Here is an 18,841-nt window from a genome sequence, read left to right on the forward strand (position 1 = left end):
AAAACAGGATGGCTCCACATACGGAGCAAATACAGGAACTTCAAAACCGGGCTGTGGTTCCAGTGTTCTGCACACTCTGATTGAACTTCCTATATAAACCCGGCAGTTCCTGCTTTGTGAGATGATTGAGCTCTCAGCCTGTAATCTAGCTAGACTCTTCCTGTTCTGCTGCCAATACTGACGTCCATCTTGTGCATTGACCACTGGCTTCCTCCTGACTACCTTATCAACATTGCAAGTAAGTCGGCTCCCAAGTAGTAGCAACTTAAGACTCTGAACCAGACCCGAACCATTACAAATTGACCAACCACAAGGAGTGTGAAAGAGGTCCAGCGTTTTGTAGGATTTGCCAATTTCTACAGACGGTTTATCAAAAAAATTTCAGCTATAATCGCACCAATTACTCAATTAACAAGGAAGGGAATACCAGTTATTGGGTCTTCTCAAGCTCAGGATGCCTTCCTTTGTCTAAAGATGAAATTTACCACAGCCCCTATACTGATTCATCCAGACCCTGAACTTACCTTTACCGTTGAAGTTGATGCTTCTTACTGTACAGAAAGGGCAGGGGCGTAACTACCAGGGTAGCAGGGGTAGCAGCTGCCACAGAGCCCAGGACACCGGGAGGCCCAGTGGCAGCTGCTACCACTGCAGATTTTTTTTTTTTTTTAAATAGGCTGTTACCTGCTGAAGTAACTCCAGCAGATAACGGGCCCTACTTGCTGCAGCATCGGATGCTGCCTGAAGATGGAGAGGAGCTGCTTCCTCTTCCACAGTCCATCTTTTAACAGTAGCAATTAGTAGTAACAATTGCTGGCTTCACTACTGTACCCAAGCAGGGACCGCCTGCTGTCCGGGTCCCTGCTGCCTCCCGGCACTTTTATAGTGACAGCAGGCAGGAGAAGCTTCTATCTTTTGTTCGCTGTCTTCAAGCCCCGATACCTTGTGCTGGCATCTATCCTAGTAGGTTACAGGACCTGTGTTATGATGTCATCAACGGTTCTTTAACCTACTAAGATATAAGCAGAGTCTTGTGTGGGCGGAGCTATCCAGATTGTATAGGTACAATGTACAATGGGGGAAAAGGATTGCAGGCTGTCTGTGAGCAAGAGGAGGGAATGGGGGGTTCAGACTGTGAGCAAGAGTGGTACATGAGTGTGCAGGCTGTGTGTGAGAAAGTCTGCACCCTCATTCCCCCCATTCTCACATACAGCCTGCACACCCATTTACCCCTCTTGCTCACAGTCTGCACCCCCCATTCCCTCTTCTTGTTCACAGTCTAAACCCCCTATTCCCCCTATGTGAGCAAGAGGAGGGAATGGGTGGTGCAGACTGTGTGTGAGTAAGAAGGCTACATGGGCGTGCAGGCTGTGTGCAAGAAAGGGGGGAATGGGTGGTGCAGGCTGTGGGTGAGCAAGAGTGTAGTGGAATGGAGGTTCCCCCCTCCACATAACCCTCTTGCTCGCACACAGCTTGCACCTCGATACAACCCACTTGCTTGCACCCCATTTTCCCTCTTGTTCACATACAGCCTGCACACCCACGTAACCCTTTTGGGGGCGCCCATGTCAAAAGTTTGCCACGGGGCCCCGCCATTCCTAGCTTGATGATGCAGGAAACAAGGAACTTTTAGCCATCCTTGCTGCTTTTAAAGAGAGGCGACATCATGTGGCATGAGCAGCAGATGGTGGAGCTAATGGACCAACGTAAGTTAGGGGTCATCAGATCTGATAAATTTTTGTGTCTCTGTCAAGCTCAGTGGAGTCTGTTTCTTAATCAATTTAATTTTGCGATCTCTTATAGATATACAGTCCCATGTAAAATATGTCAGCCCCCTAATATACAGTCCTATGTAAAATACATCAGTCCCCAGATATACATTCCCACGTAAAATACATCAGTCCCCTGGATATACAGTCCTATGTAAAATACATCAGCCCCCGATATACAGTCCTATGTAAAATACATCAGCCCCCGTTATGCAGTCCCATGTAAAATACATCAGTCCCCTTCGATATACAGTCCCATGTAAAATACATCAGTCCTCCGATATACAGTCTTATGTACACCTCTCCCCCTCTTACCCTGCACCCTGGCTCTTCTCTCTTCAGCTCAGTACACACATAGACTTACAGGACCTGTTATGATGTCATAGTCATGTGATCAGCCATGTGTATGGGAGAAGTCAAGGAGTCACATGACCACACCTTACATCTCTGTACTAGATATATGAAAGTCTGTGTGTATAGTAGAGCTGTCTGTGTGTGACGTGTATGTTGCGGAGCCGTCTGTGTGTGACGCGTATGTAGCGGAGCTGTCTGTGTGTGACGTGTATGTAGTGGAGCTGTCTGTGTGTGATGTGTATGTAGTAGACCATCTATTAAAGTAATTGGAACCACACTTGCCCCCGTCCCACGGCTCTTTTGCTTGGGATTACTTTGGACTCCGACCTATCCTTCAAATTGCACATCCAAACTCTCAACACCTCCTGCCGCGTCCAACTCAAGAGCATCCATCGAATCCGCTCCTTCTTCACCCCAAAAACTACAAAGACGCTCGTCCATGCCCTCATAATATCCCGCTTAGATTACTGTAACACCCTTCTCCATGGCCTCTCAGCGAATACTCTCTCCCCCCTTCAGTCCACCTTAAACTGCGCTGCTCACTTAATACACCTCACCCCTGTTCTTCATCGGCCACTCCCCTCTGCCAATCCCTTCACTGGCTACCTGTCCCCTCCATATATCTCTGACCTAATCTCCTGCTACCTGCCCACACGCAACCTCCGATCCTCCAAAGAGCTCCTACTCTGCTCTCATCCGCTCCTCACACAACCGTCTCCAAGATTTCTCCTGTGCATCCCCCATACTCTGGAACTCCTTACCAAGACACATAAGACTGATCCCCACAATCACAGGCTTCAAGAAGGCCCTGAAGACTCACCTATTCAGGAAGGCCTACAAACCCCAATAAAACTATCACCGCACCGCCATCTGTACAGTCTCCCCCTCTCCTTCTGTCTCTACCCCCTTCCCCCATAGATTGTAAGCCCTCGCGGGCAGGGCCCTCTACCCCACTGTGCCAGTCGGTCACTATTAGTATTATATCTACCTGTATATTTTGTGTATTGTATGAAACCCCCAAATGTAAAGCACCATGGAATTAATATAATAATGTCCAGCACCATGGGATTACTATAATAATGTACAGCACCATGGGATTACTATAATAATGTACAGCACCATGGGATTAATATGCAATAGTTGGTAGAGCCTCCATGCGCGGCAATAGCCTCAATCCTCCAGGGCATGCTATCCACAAGTCCTTGTATGATGGCTAGTGGTATTTGGAGAAAACAGGTACATTTTTTCACTGATTTTTGGACGGCTGCACCCCTTAGTTTGGTGATCCAACTTGAAAGGGTTCAAGTCTGGGCTCAGGACAGGTCAGTCCAGTCGGTTAACCTGATTGTCACTGTACCAAGCCATGGTAGGCCTCGCTACATGACTGCTGGCGTTGTCATCCTGGAAGTAACATTGGTCTGACCCATAGAACCGCCATCATGTAGGAAGCACACTGTTATCTAAAATAGTGCAATAGGCGACGGCATTGAGTTTGTCATGCACTGGGATCAAGGCGCGACGTACATCACAACTGCAGATATCTTCATTTGCATGGGTGTCCAAATACTTATTGGTAGACAGTGTAAAATGTCAGCAGTAACTTTTTTTTTATACAAATATTTTTATTTTCAAATAATACAAGCACAATACACAAATGATACCATGCAATCGAACACCAAAAAGGAGTGCAGTCACGAATCTACAGTGTGGGGAAGGTAGCTCGGTAGAAGCAGTGGTGCGGACCCAAATAGTCAAGACAGGGACAATATTTATGCAGCAAAAACCGGTTTATTTAAAAAAAAAAAAAAAACAGCAAAATAAATAAACCTTTACATCAGGCACAGGATAAGCAAAATAAAATACAGCCTTAACTTCAGGCATAATGGAAAAAAAAAACCTGCTCGTCTGAGCACTAACTAAACAGTTATTACTAACTGTACGTGTGGCTTACTACTAACCACACGAGCGAAAAAAAATAGCACAGTGACGTCTCACCAGACTCAGTGTTTCAAGACAGACCCAGCCACTTCCTCTCCTCCCAGGATCTGCAACCATTTTCTGACCCACTCAGGAGCTTCAGGACCCACACCTGGGCTGCAGCTTATTCAAGATCCGCCCTGGACCACACATATGTCAGGAATCTGGGTGAGATATACCGTGACCAGCACTTTGCCTGTCACCTTCTCACAACAGTTGTGCTAAACAGTTTACATACCCCGGCAGATTTGTTGTTGTTTTTGCCTTTTTTTTCAGAGAATATGAATGATAACGCAAAAACATTTTCTCCACTCGTCGTTAGTGATTGGGTGAAGCCATTTATTGTCAAACTTCTGTGTTTTTCTTTTTAGGTGTAATCAAATTTTATTGAAAGTTTTTTTTAACAAGAAATAAGAAACAAACAAATAAATCAAGCAAACAATGAGGATAGGAGAACCCCAAAAGGAAACAGGGGGCCACGCAGGGCCCCAGGGTATGGTATACGTAAGGGGGAAGTCCTTTCAGGGAGGACACACTCCTCCTAAAAATAACAAAGAAAAACCCCAGACATAATATCAGCTGAAATCCAGGACTCTCTGAAAACTATCAGTGCGGCTGTTTGAAGACGCACAATAAGGAGGCACTCCAAGAAAAATGGACTGTCTGGTGGAGTTGCCAGAAGAAAGCCATTACTTCGCAAATGCCACAAAGAATCTCACCCTCAATACGCCAAACAGCACAGAGACGAGCCTCAAAACTTCTAGAACAAGGTGATTCGGAGGGAGGAGACAAAAATCCAACTTTTGGGCCACAACCATAAACGTTCCATTTGAAGAGGTGTCAACAAGGCCTATGATGAAAGGAACCCCATTCCTACTGTAAAGCATAGAGGGAGATCACTGTTGTGATGTGGGAGCTTGGTCAAAATAGAAGGTAAGATGAATACAGCGCGTTATCAGCAAATACTGGAGACTCGTCAGGAAGCTGCGCATGGGGAGGACTTGGACGTTCCAATATGACTGTATTGTCCCGGTACTGCTAGTCCAATTCCCTTTTATAGTCCGTGCAGACCGAGATGGTATGGACATTTGCATATAAGGTAAAGATTTACTCCCCCTTCCTTCCTTCCTTCCTTCCTTCTTTCCTTCCTTCATTTCTATTTTTCCAGAGCCAGCACACAGGAGGTCTATATGCGCCATCTTGTGGATTTTTTGTGTACTACTCTGCCTATATTTACCATTGCAATGTAATTTGAGCAGGCACTGTAAAGGGAGTGTCCATTATAATTAGGTGACCTCCAGGACCACTCAAGGGAGCTTGGCTGGCCTGGAGGCGGAGCTGAGTAACCGCCCCCTCTAGAGAGGGGGTTGGGAACTTTTTGGTCTTTTGTCTTTGGTGTGGAGCTGAGCACATGGGAAGCTGTAAAAATGGCAGCTAAGTCTCCGGGAAATTGTAACAGAGACATCTTTTCCTCTGTACCCAAGCTTCTTCTCAGAGAATACTTTCTCCTGAATCTCCAAGCAGAGATGTCTTTTCCTCTGCCTCCAAGATGTTCCTCAGGGAGTGTTTTCCTCTGAAACTACACGTCTCTACGAGTAGGCCGTCCTGTTATCCATACATCTGGGAACTCCACACATATCTCTCTATTCAAGTAAGTCTTTGGGACAAATCTATATTTAAGGAGCCCATAGCTAGTTCGACGGAAATTGAGGGTCCCCCGCCGTCGATAACTTGTATCTACTCTTCTATATATGTGTACCCAGTTGTTGAGGTCTAACCCCCTGGATACAGGCCATCCTTACAAGTATATACAAGTTTAACTTCCCAAGCAACTACGAGTTAACCAAGCCCAAGGTATTCTTGCTCCAAGCTCCATCACCTGATTAAGTGGACACTGTCTATAAAGATCGCTGTATTGTATGTGAAGAATCACTCCGTCATCTGTATATTTGTATCAACTCGTCCTGCTAGTAAAAAGAGCAACGATTACCCCCGAAGCCTGGTTGTCTGTTGTCATTGTCAGATATCAGAGTGGGGGCGGGTAATCGGGGACATCAAAAAGGAAATTTTGTGCACATTTGGGACCCAGGGACCCCCTGAAATATATTACCCGTGATAACAGCCCTGGCCTTCCTGAGTGTTGCATGACAACAATCCAAAACACAAGGCCAAGTCGACCTGTCATTGGCTACAGCAGAAGAAAATGAAAGTTCTGGAGCCGCCATCTCAGTCTCTAGACCGCAATAGGAATTTACAGGAACAAGAAGGTGAAAGCTGCGGAGTGTCTTTTGTACTTTTTCCAAGGTAATGGGGCAGTTAGGGATTGTGCAGATTCAGGTGACAGAGAGGGAAGAGACAGCTCATTCAAAAGCTCTTGAGTAAGCAGTAACATTTTAAACTCGATTCGCTGGGCAATGGATGGCCGGTGAAGGGGTTTTTAAATGGGACAGATTAATTAGGTGAGAGCCTTTGGTGGGAGACCACAGAGAAGAGTGTTAAACTAGGAAGGAGAAGATTCAATGAATGTTCTAGAGTTATAGGTGACAGGAGGTGTTGAGGAGCTGAGTGTGAGGCTTGAAGGATGAGGTTAGTACAAGGTTAGCCCAGGGTAATGGATTTGTGGAAATGGGGTAAGTGTGGAACCATCAACTTCAATAGATGGGTCAGTTTAGGGGGCTGTGTGAGGTGGGAGGAAGGTAGTGAAATGTTCTCCATATTGAATTATACGAAACAGGAGGAGAAGAAGGAACCAATGGCTGACACTTCAACTCTGGATAGCAGAGCAGAAACGAATGGACCACAGAGAAATGTTTTAGTGTCATCGGTGTAATAGTGATATTGAAATCTGTGGGACTCTATAAGTTGACCAAGGCCAAGAATGTAGATGGTGTAAAGGCAGGGTCGCAGAACAAACCACAGATTAGCAGTTAGTCAAGTCAATGGCGTGATAATACTTCTATCATTATACTCCAGGTTCTTTGCAGACTCCAGAATATAATGATTGTTGGGCCAGGGGAGGTGAGTGAACATTAAAAAAAAAATGTTTTGTACCTCTCCTGCACACGGGAAGGCTTTGGGCCTGTTTGGTGATGTCACGTGGACCAGATCAGCGTCAGTATGAGTTGCAACGCCGGCCTGAGGCAGGTGACATCTGGTCCAATACTGAAGAGCTCTGCGAGGAGTGTGCCAGAGCCAGGGAGAGATAAGTAACACAATGTTTTATGTTTGTATCCTCCCCTGGATCTCCCATTATTATACTCTGGGGTCTGAAAAGAGAACGGCTTTAAACTAGCCCTGTAGGCTAGCAGAAGTAGGCCGCAAAAGTGTAACAGAAAAAAGGGTTCTTTGGGAAACAGGACACGCCAAAAGGTTCCAGATCATCACTACCCCTGGCTTTGGAGCTGAAGGTCCGCTTAAATGCTCTGCCGGGCCTGAAGCTGCTTAGTGTCTGCGAATTAATGAGGGCAGGCACATTCAGCTTAAAATGGCCATTGACACAGAGCGCAGCGGAGAGAAACAAGGAAGCCTCAGGAGTAAAAAAAAGAAATGAACAACTGAAGAGGAGAAAACTACTAAAAACTAAGTAGCATAACATAGAAAAGTACATTAACCCCTTAACGCTAAATCACGTACATGCATGTCAGGGAATGTGGTTAGTTCCCGCATTCCCACGTGCATGTACGAGATGGAGATCGCACGGGCTCAGAAGCAGAGCCTGTGCGATCACCATGGGAGCCTGGCTGTATCTGACAGCCAGGCTCCCCCCTGTAGCAGCAGGGACTGCGATTGCACTGACCCCCACCTCCCCCACAGTTTAACCCTTAAGGTGCCATGATCAATAGCGATCATGGCACCCAAGGGGTTTGGCCAGCTATAAAGAATGCTGCCGGCGGCATCAGGAGCCCGTGTTAGCTGTAATTTACAGCTCACACGCTGCTCCTTAATCCCCATTGGAGCGAGCTCCGATGGGGGGAGGGTTAACCCCTTGGATGCCGGTGAAATGCATCCAAAGGGTTTCTTTATGTTGCTGCCAGCAACCCCCGCGGCAAGATCGGGGGGGGGGGGGTGCTGTCAGCTATAATTTGCAGCCTGGGGTCTGCCCACTGACCCCCAGGCTGCTAACACCCCCTGTTACCTGGTTGAACCCGTCAGGACGAGAGGAAGCTAGTCTATGCATCTGCATGTGATAATTTTAGGTGTAAATCAATGTATTAGTGAAAAAAATGAAATGTCTAAATTTCACATCCATATTATTTTTATTCTTATGAAAAGCTTAAAGGGTTAACAAACATCCCAAAAGCTGTTTTGAATAATTTGAGGGGTGCAGTTTTGAAAATGGAGTGATTTGGGGGTGTTTCTATTATATAGACCTTTATAATTCCTTTCAGAACTGAAGTGGTCCCTAAAAAATGAGTTTGGAGAATTTTCTTGTAAATCTGGAAAATCGCTGTTATACTTATAAGCCTTGTAACGTCCAAAATCAATGAAAAGACAATCAAAAGATGCCGATATAAAGCAGAGAAATTGGAGATGATATTTATTCATGTATTTGGGTGGTATGGTTATCTGCCTGAAAAGCAGAGAATTTCACATTTTGAAAATTGCAATTTTTACCAAATTTACATCAATTATTCTATTTTTTTTTTTATAAGTAAATACAAAAATATTGATTAGTGTTTACCACTAACATGAAGTATAATGTGTTACAAGAAAATCTCAAAATCACTTGTGTAAGTTAAAGCGTCTCAAAGTTATTGCCATTTAAAGTGACACGTCAGTTTTGAAAAAATAAGCCCGGTCCTTAACGTACTTTTGGGCTGTGTCCTTAAGGGGTTAAACAGGGAGTCAAATGATCCAACGCAAAGAAAAGATCCGGAATTTCAATCACTGCATTAACGTTTCTAGGGATCCCATATACAGACAACGCAGTGCACTTTCTTCTCTGCTAGTTCGAGGAGAAGATGGTCGTGCACCTTGGTACTGTTACTGTATTGAACGAGGAAAAAAAGAACAAACAGCAGGGGGCGCTATACTCAGGTAGTTTAATCAATATCTTACACAATTTTCAAATTGTAAATTATCTCAGATTTTGGTGCTGGACTTAAAAAAAATTCTTGGACAACCTATGTAAGATGTGAGTGTAGGTACAAACTTGTACAGTCCAGACATTAAAAAGTTTTTACTGCGCAAGTTCTTTGATGTGCAGTTAGTAGACGAGTTTTGATTAAAATAATTTAAACACATCTATAATTAAATTTCCCACATTCTGGACATGTAAATGGCGTCTCTCTTGTGTGAATTCTCTGATGTCTATTAAGATCTGATATAAAGGCAAAGTATTTCCTACATTCTGGGCAGGAATATGGCTTCTATCTTGTGTGACTGTTTTGATGTTCAAGAAGAGTTGATTTCCGAGTAAAACATTTTCCACAATCTGAACATGAATATGGCTTCTCCCCTGTGTGAGTTCTTCGATGTTTAACAAGATATGATTTAGCGGTAAAACATTTCCCACATTCGGAACATACATAAGGCTTCTCTCCTGTGTGAGTTCTTTTATGTTGAACAAGACTTGCGTTCTGAGTAAAACATTTCCCACACTCTGAGCATGAATATGGCTTCTCCCCTGTGTGAATTTTTTGATGCTTAACAAGGTCTGATTTCTGAGCAAAAAATTTCCCACATTCTGGGCATAAATAAGGCTTCTCTCCTGTGTGAGTTTTTTGATGGTCAACAAGACTTGATTTCTGAGTAAAACATTTTGCACATTCTGGGCATGAAAATGGCTTCTCTCCTGTGTGAGTTCTTTGATGTATAACAAGATGTGATTTACAGCTAAAACATTTTCCACATTCTGAGCATGAACTTGGCTTCCTTTTTGTGTGAGTTCTCTGATGTATAACACCCCTTCTGAAGTTTTCAATTTGCTTAACAGACTGTAATGAATTAGGAGAAAGATCTTTACTCTGAAGGGCTGAGGATATATCTGGGGTAATGACATGTTCTTCATATGGATCTTGTGTGATACCATGATCCTCTGCTTTATAATCTGTAGATATCAGATGTCCCTCTGAGCTCCTGGTACAGTCATCTGACAAGAACAAAACGGATTTTACCATCTTTAGATAATAGAACATTAAACGTTATATTAGTATTTTATAGCATTTCTATATATAAATTTCCGCTCATATTTTAAGGCATCCAGCAATATCCAATAATTAACCAAGACTGGTGGCAAAGCAGATGACATTCTAGCAGTAGACCTCAGAGCACGGGCCAGGAGACCATGATATCCGGCCACCAGGCTGTTCTCCTCCAGTTTCCCACTTATGTGGTTAGGCCAGCATCTTCATCGGTCCATGTTGCGGTGTGCCGGTCACAACTCTTATCTAGTGAAATGCTCAGTGTAGGATCATAAAGGATCCTGTGAGTCAGTGCTATTAGGTGGTGTCCGTCTCACACACTCCCTGACACCTAGACGTACTTTACTACAGGAGGAGGAACAGTATGGTCATGTATGAGGAAGCCTTGGCTTTGGGGTAAGTGTAAGGTCGGATGATGGTTTCTATCTTTAGCTGATTCTAGGAGTGGATACCAAATATATAGGAGGACGAGACCTTTACACTTTCCTTTCTTTACAATCTTCCAAATGCCAAGCTACCTAAATTCTGTGAGTCGTAATGATTTACGTGATGACAAATTTATATAGTTTTTGTTTTGCTTGTTAGAACTTTTTAAAAATCAAACTTTGAAAAATAAAAACATTTCTTGGTAGATAGACTGAGATGACGCTCAGAATATTACACAAATCATACATATCCCCATTGAGAGGCCTAAAAATGGAAACCCTCCCATCAGACACTTTCTTTAGATGCAGACTTGGTTCCATTGTCTATGGGCTTGTAGGATGGTCCTATTTTGGGGCCTATTTAGCTGGATCAACCAAATAATCCCAGAAATGTGATTGGGAATTTCATCTAATTCTGAAGCAAAAAAAAAGAAAGAATGCAATTTTAGAATCTCAAATGGGAATCCATGTAACCCTGGAGCCTTATGTGTAGAGGCAGATGATTGAGCCTCCTTAAGTTCCCCAAGATCTAAATCAGTATCTGAGCCTGAACCACAGAGAGAGAAGGAAATGTTATCCTGTCCAAATAATGATCCAGCTCCGAATCAATAAACCAAACATTGGATTGGTAAAATTGGGCAAATAATTATAAAATTTAGAGCCCCAGAAAGGGAATCAACTGAAGAAATCAGATGACCAAGGTTTTAGTTACTTATAAGGGAGTAAAGAAAACCTCTGGGACGACCTGTGACCCCAAACTGAACATTACACGCTAATCTTATCTGCTGTTCACAAGGAAAAACTCATATACTTCATTATACCTTATATAAGCGTCAGAACAATTCCAAGAAGAATACTCAGCTTTACAAGGGCTTCTTAAGAATCTTCTCCTCCTTCCAATTTTTTTTATTTTTAAAGCCCCTACCCGACCCCTCGGCTCTGATCACCGATGCAATATACTGCAATACTAATGTACTGCAATATACTGAGAAATCCATTCACTTCTATTATCAGCTGCCTATGGCGAATGTTATTAAGGGGTTAACCAGTGTGATTTCAGATTTGTGGTGCGGCTTATCTTTAGTTTTACATTCAGCTGCCTCCACTGCCTATATATTATATACAAATAGTAGCAAGTGCAGAAATACTGTGGACATGTGACCCATAGTATCATGTATGTATGATTGGTGGAGATGCTTTATCTTATGCAGACTCCGCCTATCTCACAGGATCCGCCTCTATATGTGCTTATACCATTAGGTCGGCCATGCATGAGATCACCGTCACCTAAATGCTTGCTGGGCTGAAGCCATCTTGGTCCCATACACAATAGGACGAGCATTTATGTACAAACGGGGGAGATGGGAGAAAACCGCTCCGAGATATCTGATAAGGGGCAAACCACCTGCAATAGCTGTAGGGGGTACAAGCTATTCCTCTCGACTGTGCCCGAAACATATAACATCGGTACAATCGTACATGTATGTGATTTCAGTGGGGAGAGAGGAGTAAGCCGCTGAAAGACAAGTCTACTGCCAGATTATATCCAGGGAGAAAGCAGGTGATAAAGAAATTGTCCTCATTCACATTGACATATTTCATTATGGGGTCACATTATTTATCATATATGACTTGTATATAGCTGAATGGGGGAATATACAGCCGAAAAATCTAACAGGACACAGAAATCTACACAGAACTATAGTAGTCGGAGAATGAGGAGAATCTGAGACTGTTCTGTGGTGACTCCTCACCTGGGCGGTTCTCTGTAGCAATGTCCTCCTCACACTCCTCATCACCACTCACATAGGGATCTTCTTCTTTTATCTTTACGTCTATAACATTAATATTGTCCAGAGCTATATCTTGATTCGAAATCTGTGAAACAAATATAAAGAAAACAGGAGGTGAAGTTATTGAATATACAGCAGGAATTATCTGAGAACCTGGACATAGATACAGTCCTATGAAAAAGTTTGGGAACCCCTATTAATCTTAATCATTTTTAGTTCTAAATATTTTGGTATTTGCAGCAGCCATTTCAGTTTGATATATCTAATAACTGATGGACACAGTAATATTTCAGGATTGAAATTAGGTTTATTGTACTAACAGAAAATGTGCAATATGCATTAAACCAAAATTTGACCGGTGCAAAAGTATGGGCACCTCAACAGAAAAGTGACATTAATATTTAGTACATCCTCCTTTTGCAAAGATAACAGCCTCTAGTCGCTTCCTGTAGCTTTTAATCAGTTCCTGGATCCTGGATAAAGGTATTTTGGACAAACAATTCAAGTTCAGTTAAGTTAGATGGTCGCCGAGCATGGACAGCCCGCTTCAAATCATCCCACAGATGTTCAATGATATTCAGGTCTGGGGACTGGGATGGCCATTCCAGAACATTGTAATTGTTCCTCTGCATGAATGCCTGAGGATTTGGAGCGGTGTTTTGGATCATTGTCTTGCTGAAATATCCATCCCCGGCGTAACTTCAACTTCGTCACTGATTCTTGAACATTATTCTCAAGAATCTGCTGATACTGAGTGGAATCCATGCGACTCTCAACTTTAACAAGATTCCCGGTGCCGGCATTGGCCACACAGCCCCAAAGCATGATGGAACCTCCACCAAATTTTTCAGTGGGTAGCATGTGTTTTTCTTGGAATGCTGTTTCTTTTTGGACGCCATGCATAACGCCTTTTTTTTTTATAACCAAACAACTCAATTTTTGTTTCCAAAATGAAGCTGCCTTGTCCAAATGTGCTTTTTCATACCTCAGGCAACTCTATTTGTGGCGTACGTGCAGAAACGGCTTCTTTCTCATCACTCTCCCATACTCTTCTCCTTGTGCAAAGTGCGCTGTATTGCTGACTGATGCACAGTGACACCATCTGCAGCAAGATGATGCTACAGCTCTTTGGAGGTGGTCTGTGGATTGTCCTTGACTGTTCTCACCATTCTTCTTCTCTGCCTTTCTGATATTTTTCTTGGCCTGACACTTCTGGGCTTAACAAGAACTGTCCCTGTGGTCTTCCATTTCCTTACTATGTTCCTCACAGTGGAAACAGGTTAAATCTCTGAGACAACTTTTTGTATCCTTCCCCTGAACAACTATGTTGAACAATCTTTGTTTTCAGATCATTTGAGAGTTGTTTTGAGTAGCCCATGATGCCACTCTTCAGAGGAGATTCAAATAGGAGATCAACTTGCAATTGGCCACCTTAAATACCTTTTCTTATGATTGGATACATCTGGCTATGAAGTTCAAAGCTCACTGAGGTTACAAAACCAATTTTGTGCTTCAGTAAGTCAGTAAAAAGTAGTTAGGGGAATTCAAATCAATAAAATGATAAGGGTGCCCATACTTTTGCACCGGTCAAATTTTGGTTTAATGCATATTGCACATTTTCTGTTAGTACAATAAACCTCATTTCAATCCTGAAATATTACTGTGTCCATCAGTTATTAGATATATCAAACTGAAATGGCTGTTGCAAACACCAAAATATTTAGAACAAAAAATGATTAAGATTAATAGGGGTGCCCAAACTTTTTCATAGGACTGTATTAGGTGACGGCTCAACGACAACCACAAGAACCTCATACACATGTATACTCGGCATGGCTAGACCTGCTTCAGGTTGTCAGTGGAGATCAGATTCTACCAGATACATACGGGGTTGTTTGTCTCAGGGGAAATAAAGGATCAGATTGGTAGAAATCCAACCTGATGGTTCCTTATTCCAACCAGCAGTCTCCATAGCCAGAAGATTGTGAGAAGATCCAGACATGTAATGTCTATGGTCAGCTTTATCCTCCATCTCCACCTCTCATTACACAAGTATAAACATCTAATACTGCTGGAGAACCCAAGACTGACCACAAGGACTTCACAGCCCGTCTACACATCATAGGGAATATCTCCATCTACCTGATCATCCTGTGGAAGAAGAGGACTGGGACATCTCTCCGGTGTTGTCCTCTTACTGGATCTACCTGTAGGAAACACAGACAGGGACTGAATTCATTCTGTACATACAAATAATGGAAGTCCATGTGTATATAGCCATGTCTATTACCTGCTGATGTGAGGAGCTGGTGGTCCTCCATCATCACCTCCTTGTACAGATCCTTGTGTCCTTCTAAATACTCCCACTCCTCCATGGAGAAATAGACAGCGACATCCTGACACCTTATAGGAACCTGACAACACAATGTACAGTCATCACCCCGACCCCTCCAGTTACTGTATAATGTCCCAGCATTCCCAGCAGTGTCACCTCTCCAGTCAGCAGCTCCAGCATCTTGTTGGTGAGTTCTAGGATCTTCTGTCCATTGATCTCCTCCTGTATCAGGGGGTAAAGTGGAGGCCCCAGGATTGGTCTCAGGGTTCCTCCATATCCTTCATACACAGGAGCCCTACAGTGCCCACTAGAGGTCTTCTTCACTACTGTGTAATCCTGGATATGGGGAGACATTAATAAATCTCACTACATACATGTCCAGAGTCCATCACCTCTCCAGTCCTATCATCTGTTATTACTATAGATAAGAATGATGTAATGATGACATCATCAGAATCTCTCACCTCTCCAGTAAGCTGGTAGATGATCTCTAGGGTGAGATTTAATAGACTTTCCGCCATCTTGTTCCTGTCTCTTTCCATCCTTGATGGATCAATCAGGAATATTCTCTTATATAGAAGATACTGAGAGGATTCTATATTGTAGGAACCTGAATGGAGAGAAGAGGAGACAATGTAATCACTACACGGAATCCCATGTAATAAAGAGAATTAGTAGGGAGTATAAGGGGGGCTTCCGGTTCAGGCTCTAGTATGTGAAGATACATGGCACATTCCTCTTCAGACTCTTCTCCTCCACTAACCTGTAATGGAGAACAAGCGCCCTACACCGGGGAGACAAACCTAATGCAGGCAGAGACAGCATTAGGGGGGCAAACTGGGCAATTACTCAGGGCCCCAACACACACAAGGGCCCCTTTCCAGTGGCATATTTTCTCTATTAATATAGGGAATTTATATATCGGGAGGACACCATGTGCAGCTGCAGCACTGGGTAATGTCTGCTTGTAACCCTTCGGGGCACTTAGCAGCATCAGCTATCGCTGCCATCTTATGAGGACCTGTCTGTACAGCTATGACTTCTCTCCTCCCCCTCCTAACAGTGACTCATCCCTCAGACCGTTGTGTGTGACACCGCGGGCCCCACAAATACTATCTTTGCAGACCCCCGAGTATAATGATCGGCGGACCGGGAGAGGTAAGGTAACATAAAAAACACTGTTACTTACCTCTCCACGATCCTGCCAGGCCTTCTTCCTAGTTGTCTGACATCTCTGACGTCACATGAACCAGGCCTGCTTTCCGGGTCATGTGACGTCCGACATCATAGAAGAAGGACGATAGCGGAGAAGACAGCGTAGGAGCCGGGGGACAGGTAAGAAACAGTAATTTTTTATGTTTTTATTCACCTGGGCCTCCGATTATTATACTCTGGGGTCTGAAAAGACCCCAGAGTATAATAATTGTTTATGGGTGTCCACTATGGGCTATAATACTGTGTGCAGGGGCCACTATGGGGGATAATGCTGTGTGCAGGGGCCACTATGGGGTATAATGCTGTGTGCAGGGGCCACTATGGGGTATAATACTGTGTGCAGGGGCCACTATGGGGTATAATACTGTGTGCAGGGGCCACTATGGGGTATAATACTGTGTGCAGGGCTTACTAAGGGACATAATACTGTGTGCAGGGCTTACTAAGGGACATAATAGAGTACGGAGGAGGGGGTCGGTTGAGGTCTTCTGTGTCGGTTGGGGGGGCCCATGTCAAAAGTTCGCCACGGGGCCCCGCCATTCCTAGTTACGCCACTGGTGAGTACTGTATGTTTGTATACTGGTATGTGTGAGTATATACAGTACAGTATGATATAATACTGTGTATGTGTGAGTATATGTGGTATATATATATATATATATATAATATATATATGGGTGTGTAGGTATATAGTGTATGGTATATGTTTGAGTATACTAGAATCCCATCCACACTTTGCCGAAAAATACAAGCCCGGGAGGCCACCATAGCCACTGGGTGTCCCCAGACCGATCGGAGGCATTAACTCCTCTAGCGCCGCCATTTTGCTGGTGATCGCCGGCGCCTGGAGCAAGCTCCAGGGCCGACGTCACGTTTCCATGACAGCCGGGAGCCTTGTAAATGCTGGTCTATGCAGCCTGCAAAAAAAATGATAATTTTTTACAATGCATTGCAATGCATTAGCATTGTAATGCATTACGTTAGTGATCAGACCCCCTGGGGTTCAAGACCCCTAGGGAGTCTAATAAATGCAGAAAAAATTTTAAAAAAGTAAAAAAAATAAATAAATATTTTTTAAAAAGTATTAAAAATTCAAATCACCCCCCTTTCCCTAGAACACATATAAAAGTAGTTAAATACTGTGAAACACATACATGTTAGGTATCCCCGTGTCCGAAATCGCCCGCTCTACAAATCTATAAATATATTTTTCCTGTATGGTAAACGCCGTAGCAGGAAAAATAGTCAAAAGTGCCAAACCGCCGTTTTTTCACTGTTTTGATTCTGATAAAAATTTGAATAAAAAGTGATCAAAGCAATAACATTTCCCGAAAATGGTAGAACTAAAAAGTACACCCGACCCCGCAAAAAAGGCGCCCTATGCATCCCCGTACACAGACGTATAAAAAGTTACGGCCGTCGGAATATGGCGAGTTTTAGAAAAAAATATTTTTAACACAGTTTTGGAAATTTTTTTAGGGGTCAAAATGTAAATAAAACCATATAAATTTGGTATCACTGGAACCGTACCGAAACACAGAATATAGGGTACATGTCATTTTGGCTGCACAGTGAACGCCGTAAAACCGAAGCCTGTAAGAAAGTCGCAGAAATGCATTTTTTCTTCAAATTCACCCCATTCTGAATTTTTTTCCTGCTTCCCAGTACATTGTACAGAGTAATTAATGGCGGCATCATGAAGAAAAATTTGTCCCGCAAAAATTAAGACCTCATATGGCTCTTGGAGCGGAGAAATAAAAAAAGTTATGGGGTTTAGAAGGAGGGGAGTCAAAAACTTCTACTGTGTGGGGGCAGATGGAGAATGAATGAGAAAGGGCGGAGTCAGCGTAAAAGTGGCCGGAGCTAAGTTTGTCTCGGCACGTTATGCACGCCGCACACTTTGTCCCTCTTTCTGTTGTAGAAAAGTTGGGAGACAGCCATGTACTATTACAGCGCCGAGCATTAACTACACGGCCAGCGCAACGTAATAGTACGGCACCGAGCAGGAAGGGGTTAAAGCAGCCGAGTCCTGAGACAACGAGAATGGCCGGAATACACGAAATATCCAAGAAAATACTGACATTGTCCGGAGAGTTTCTCTAATTCTAATGTAACTGGGATGACGTCCTAGAATTGTCTGGTCTGAAAGGGGTTAATAAAAGCTCCAGGTCTGTGAGCGACCACCTACCTCCTCCTGTACAGTGACTGTGGTGACAGGACCTGTGGTGAGGTCACATGTGGGCGGAGTCACATGATCAGGTCCTGCTGTTACAGCTTCATATGCTCAGGGGGAGGAGCCATGGTTAACCCCTTCATGACTGGACACATTTTGGGTTATTTCTGGCTGTGAAGGATAGAACATTTTTTTACAGCTAAATATGGGAATAATTTTGTGTCTTTCATTCAGTGACACCGGGGGCTTCTTATTTATGGCACTTTTATATCAGTTACAACAGATGACGCGTTTCGGGGTATTGGTGCCAATCTGTTATAAATAAAAGTCGTCTCTTTGCCAACCCGGCTCCAGTGGTCGTTATCATGGGTGTGTGCGCCGACCGGATTTTGTATCAACCAGACCAATACCAGTGCCACTTCCCAGACCAAAGGAAGCGCGGTTTCTTCTTTTCTTTTGTCCTCGAAACATAAAACTGTCCTTACGGTAATTTAGGTGACGCAGAGTCTGGTGTCGCCAGGGGCGGGGCTAGAACCGGTGATGAGACATAGAGACATTATTTATTATTTCTTTATTTTTATGTGCACCCATTAGGTTATAATAGACCTTTAGGAGGAGTTTTAACACTACATACTGTATTTTTTTTTGGTGATTTGT

The 18,841-nt window shown here is 43.5% G+C and overlaps 1 protein-coding gene and 1 pseudogene across 1 annotated transcript; one reads left to right on the forward strand and one right to left on the reverse strand.

The window, feature by feature from the left end:
• Positions 1-18,841, forward strand: part of LOC142191103 (uncharacterized) — a 602,426-nt pseudogene that overhangs the window by 495,904 nt on the left and 87,681 nt on the right.
• Positions 8,913-10,219, reverse strand: LOC142189017 (uncharacterized). The gene has a single exon (XM_075262102.1). It carries the CDS (start codon positions 10,217-10,219, stop codon positions 9,470-9,472), a length of 750 nt encoding a protein of 249 aa, XP_075118203.1. The 3' UTR covers positions 8,913-9,469.

The sequence above is a fragment of the Leptodactylus fuscus genome, chromosome 1, assembly GCF_031893055.1.
Source record: "Leptodactylus fuscus isolate aLepFus1 chromosome 1, aLepFus1.hap2, whole genome shotgun sequence".
Classification (NCBI taxonomy): Eukaryota; Metazoa; Chordata; class Amphibia; order Anura; family Leptodactylidae; genus Leptodactylus; species Leptodactylus fuscus.

Coding starts and splice junctions, on each gene's coding strand:
- LOC142189017 (XM_075262102.1), bottom strand. CDS start 10,219: ATGGTAAAATCCGTTTTGTTCTTGTCAGATGACTGTACCAGGAGCTCA.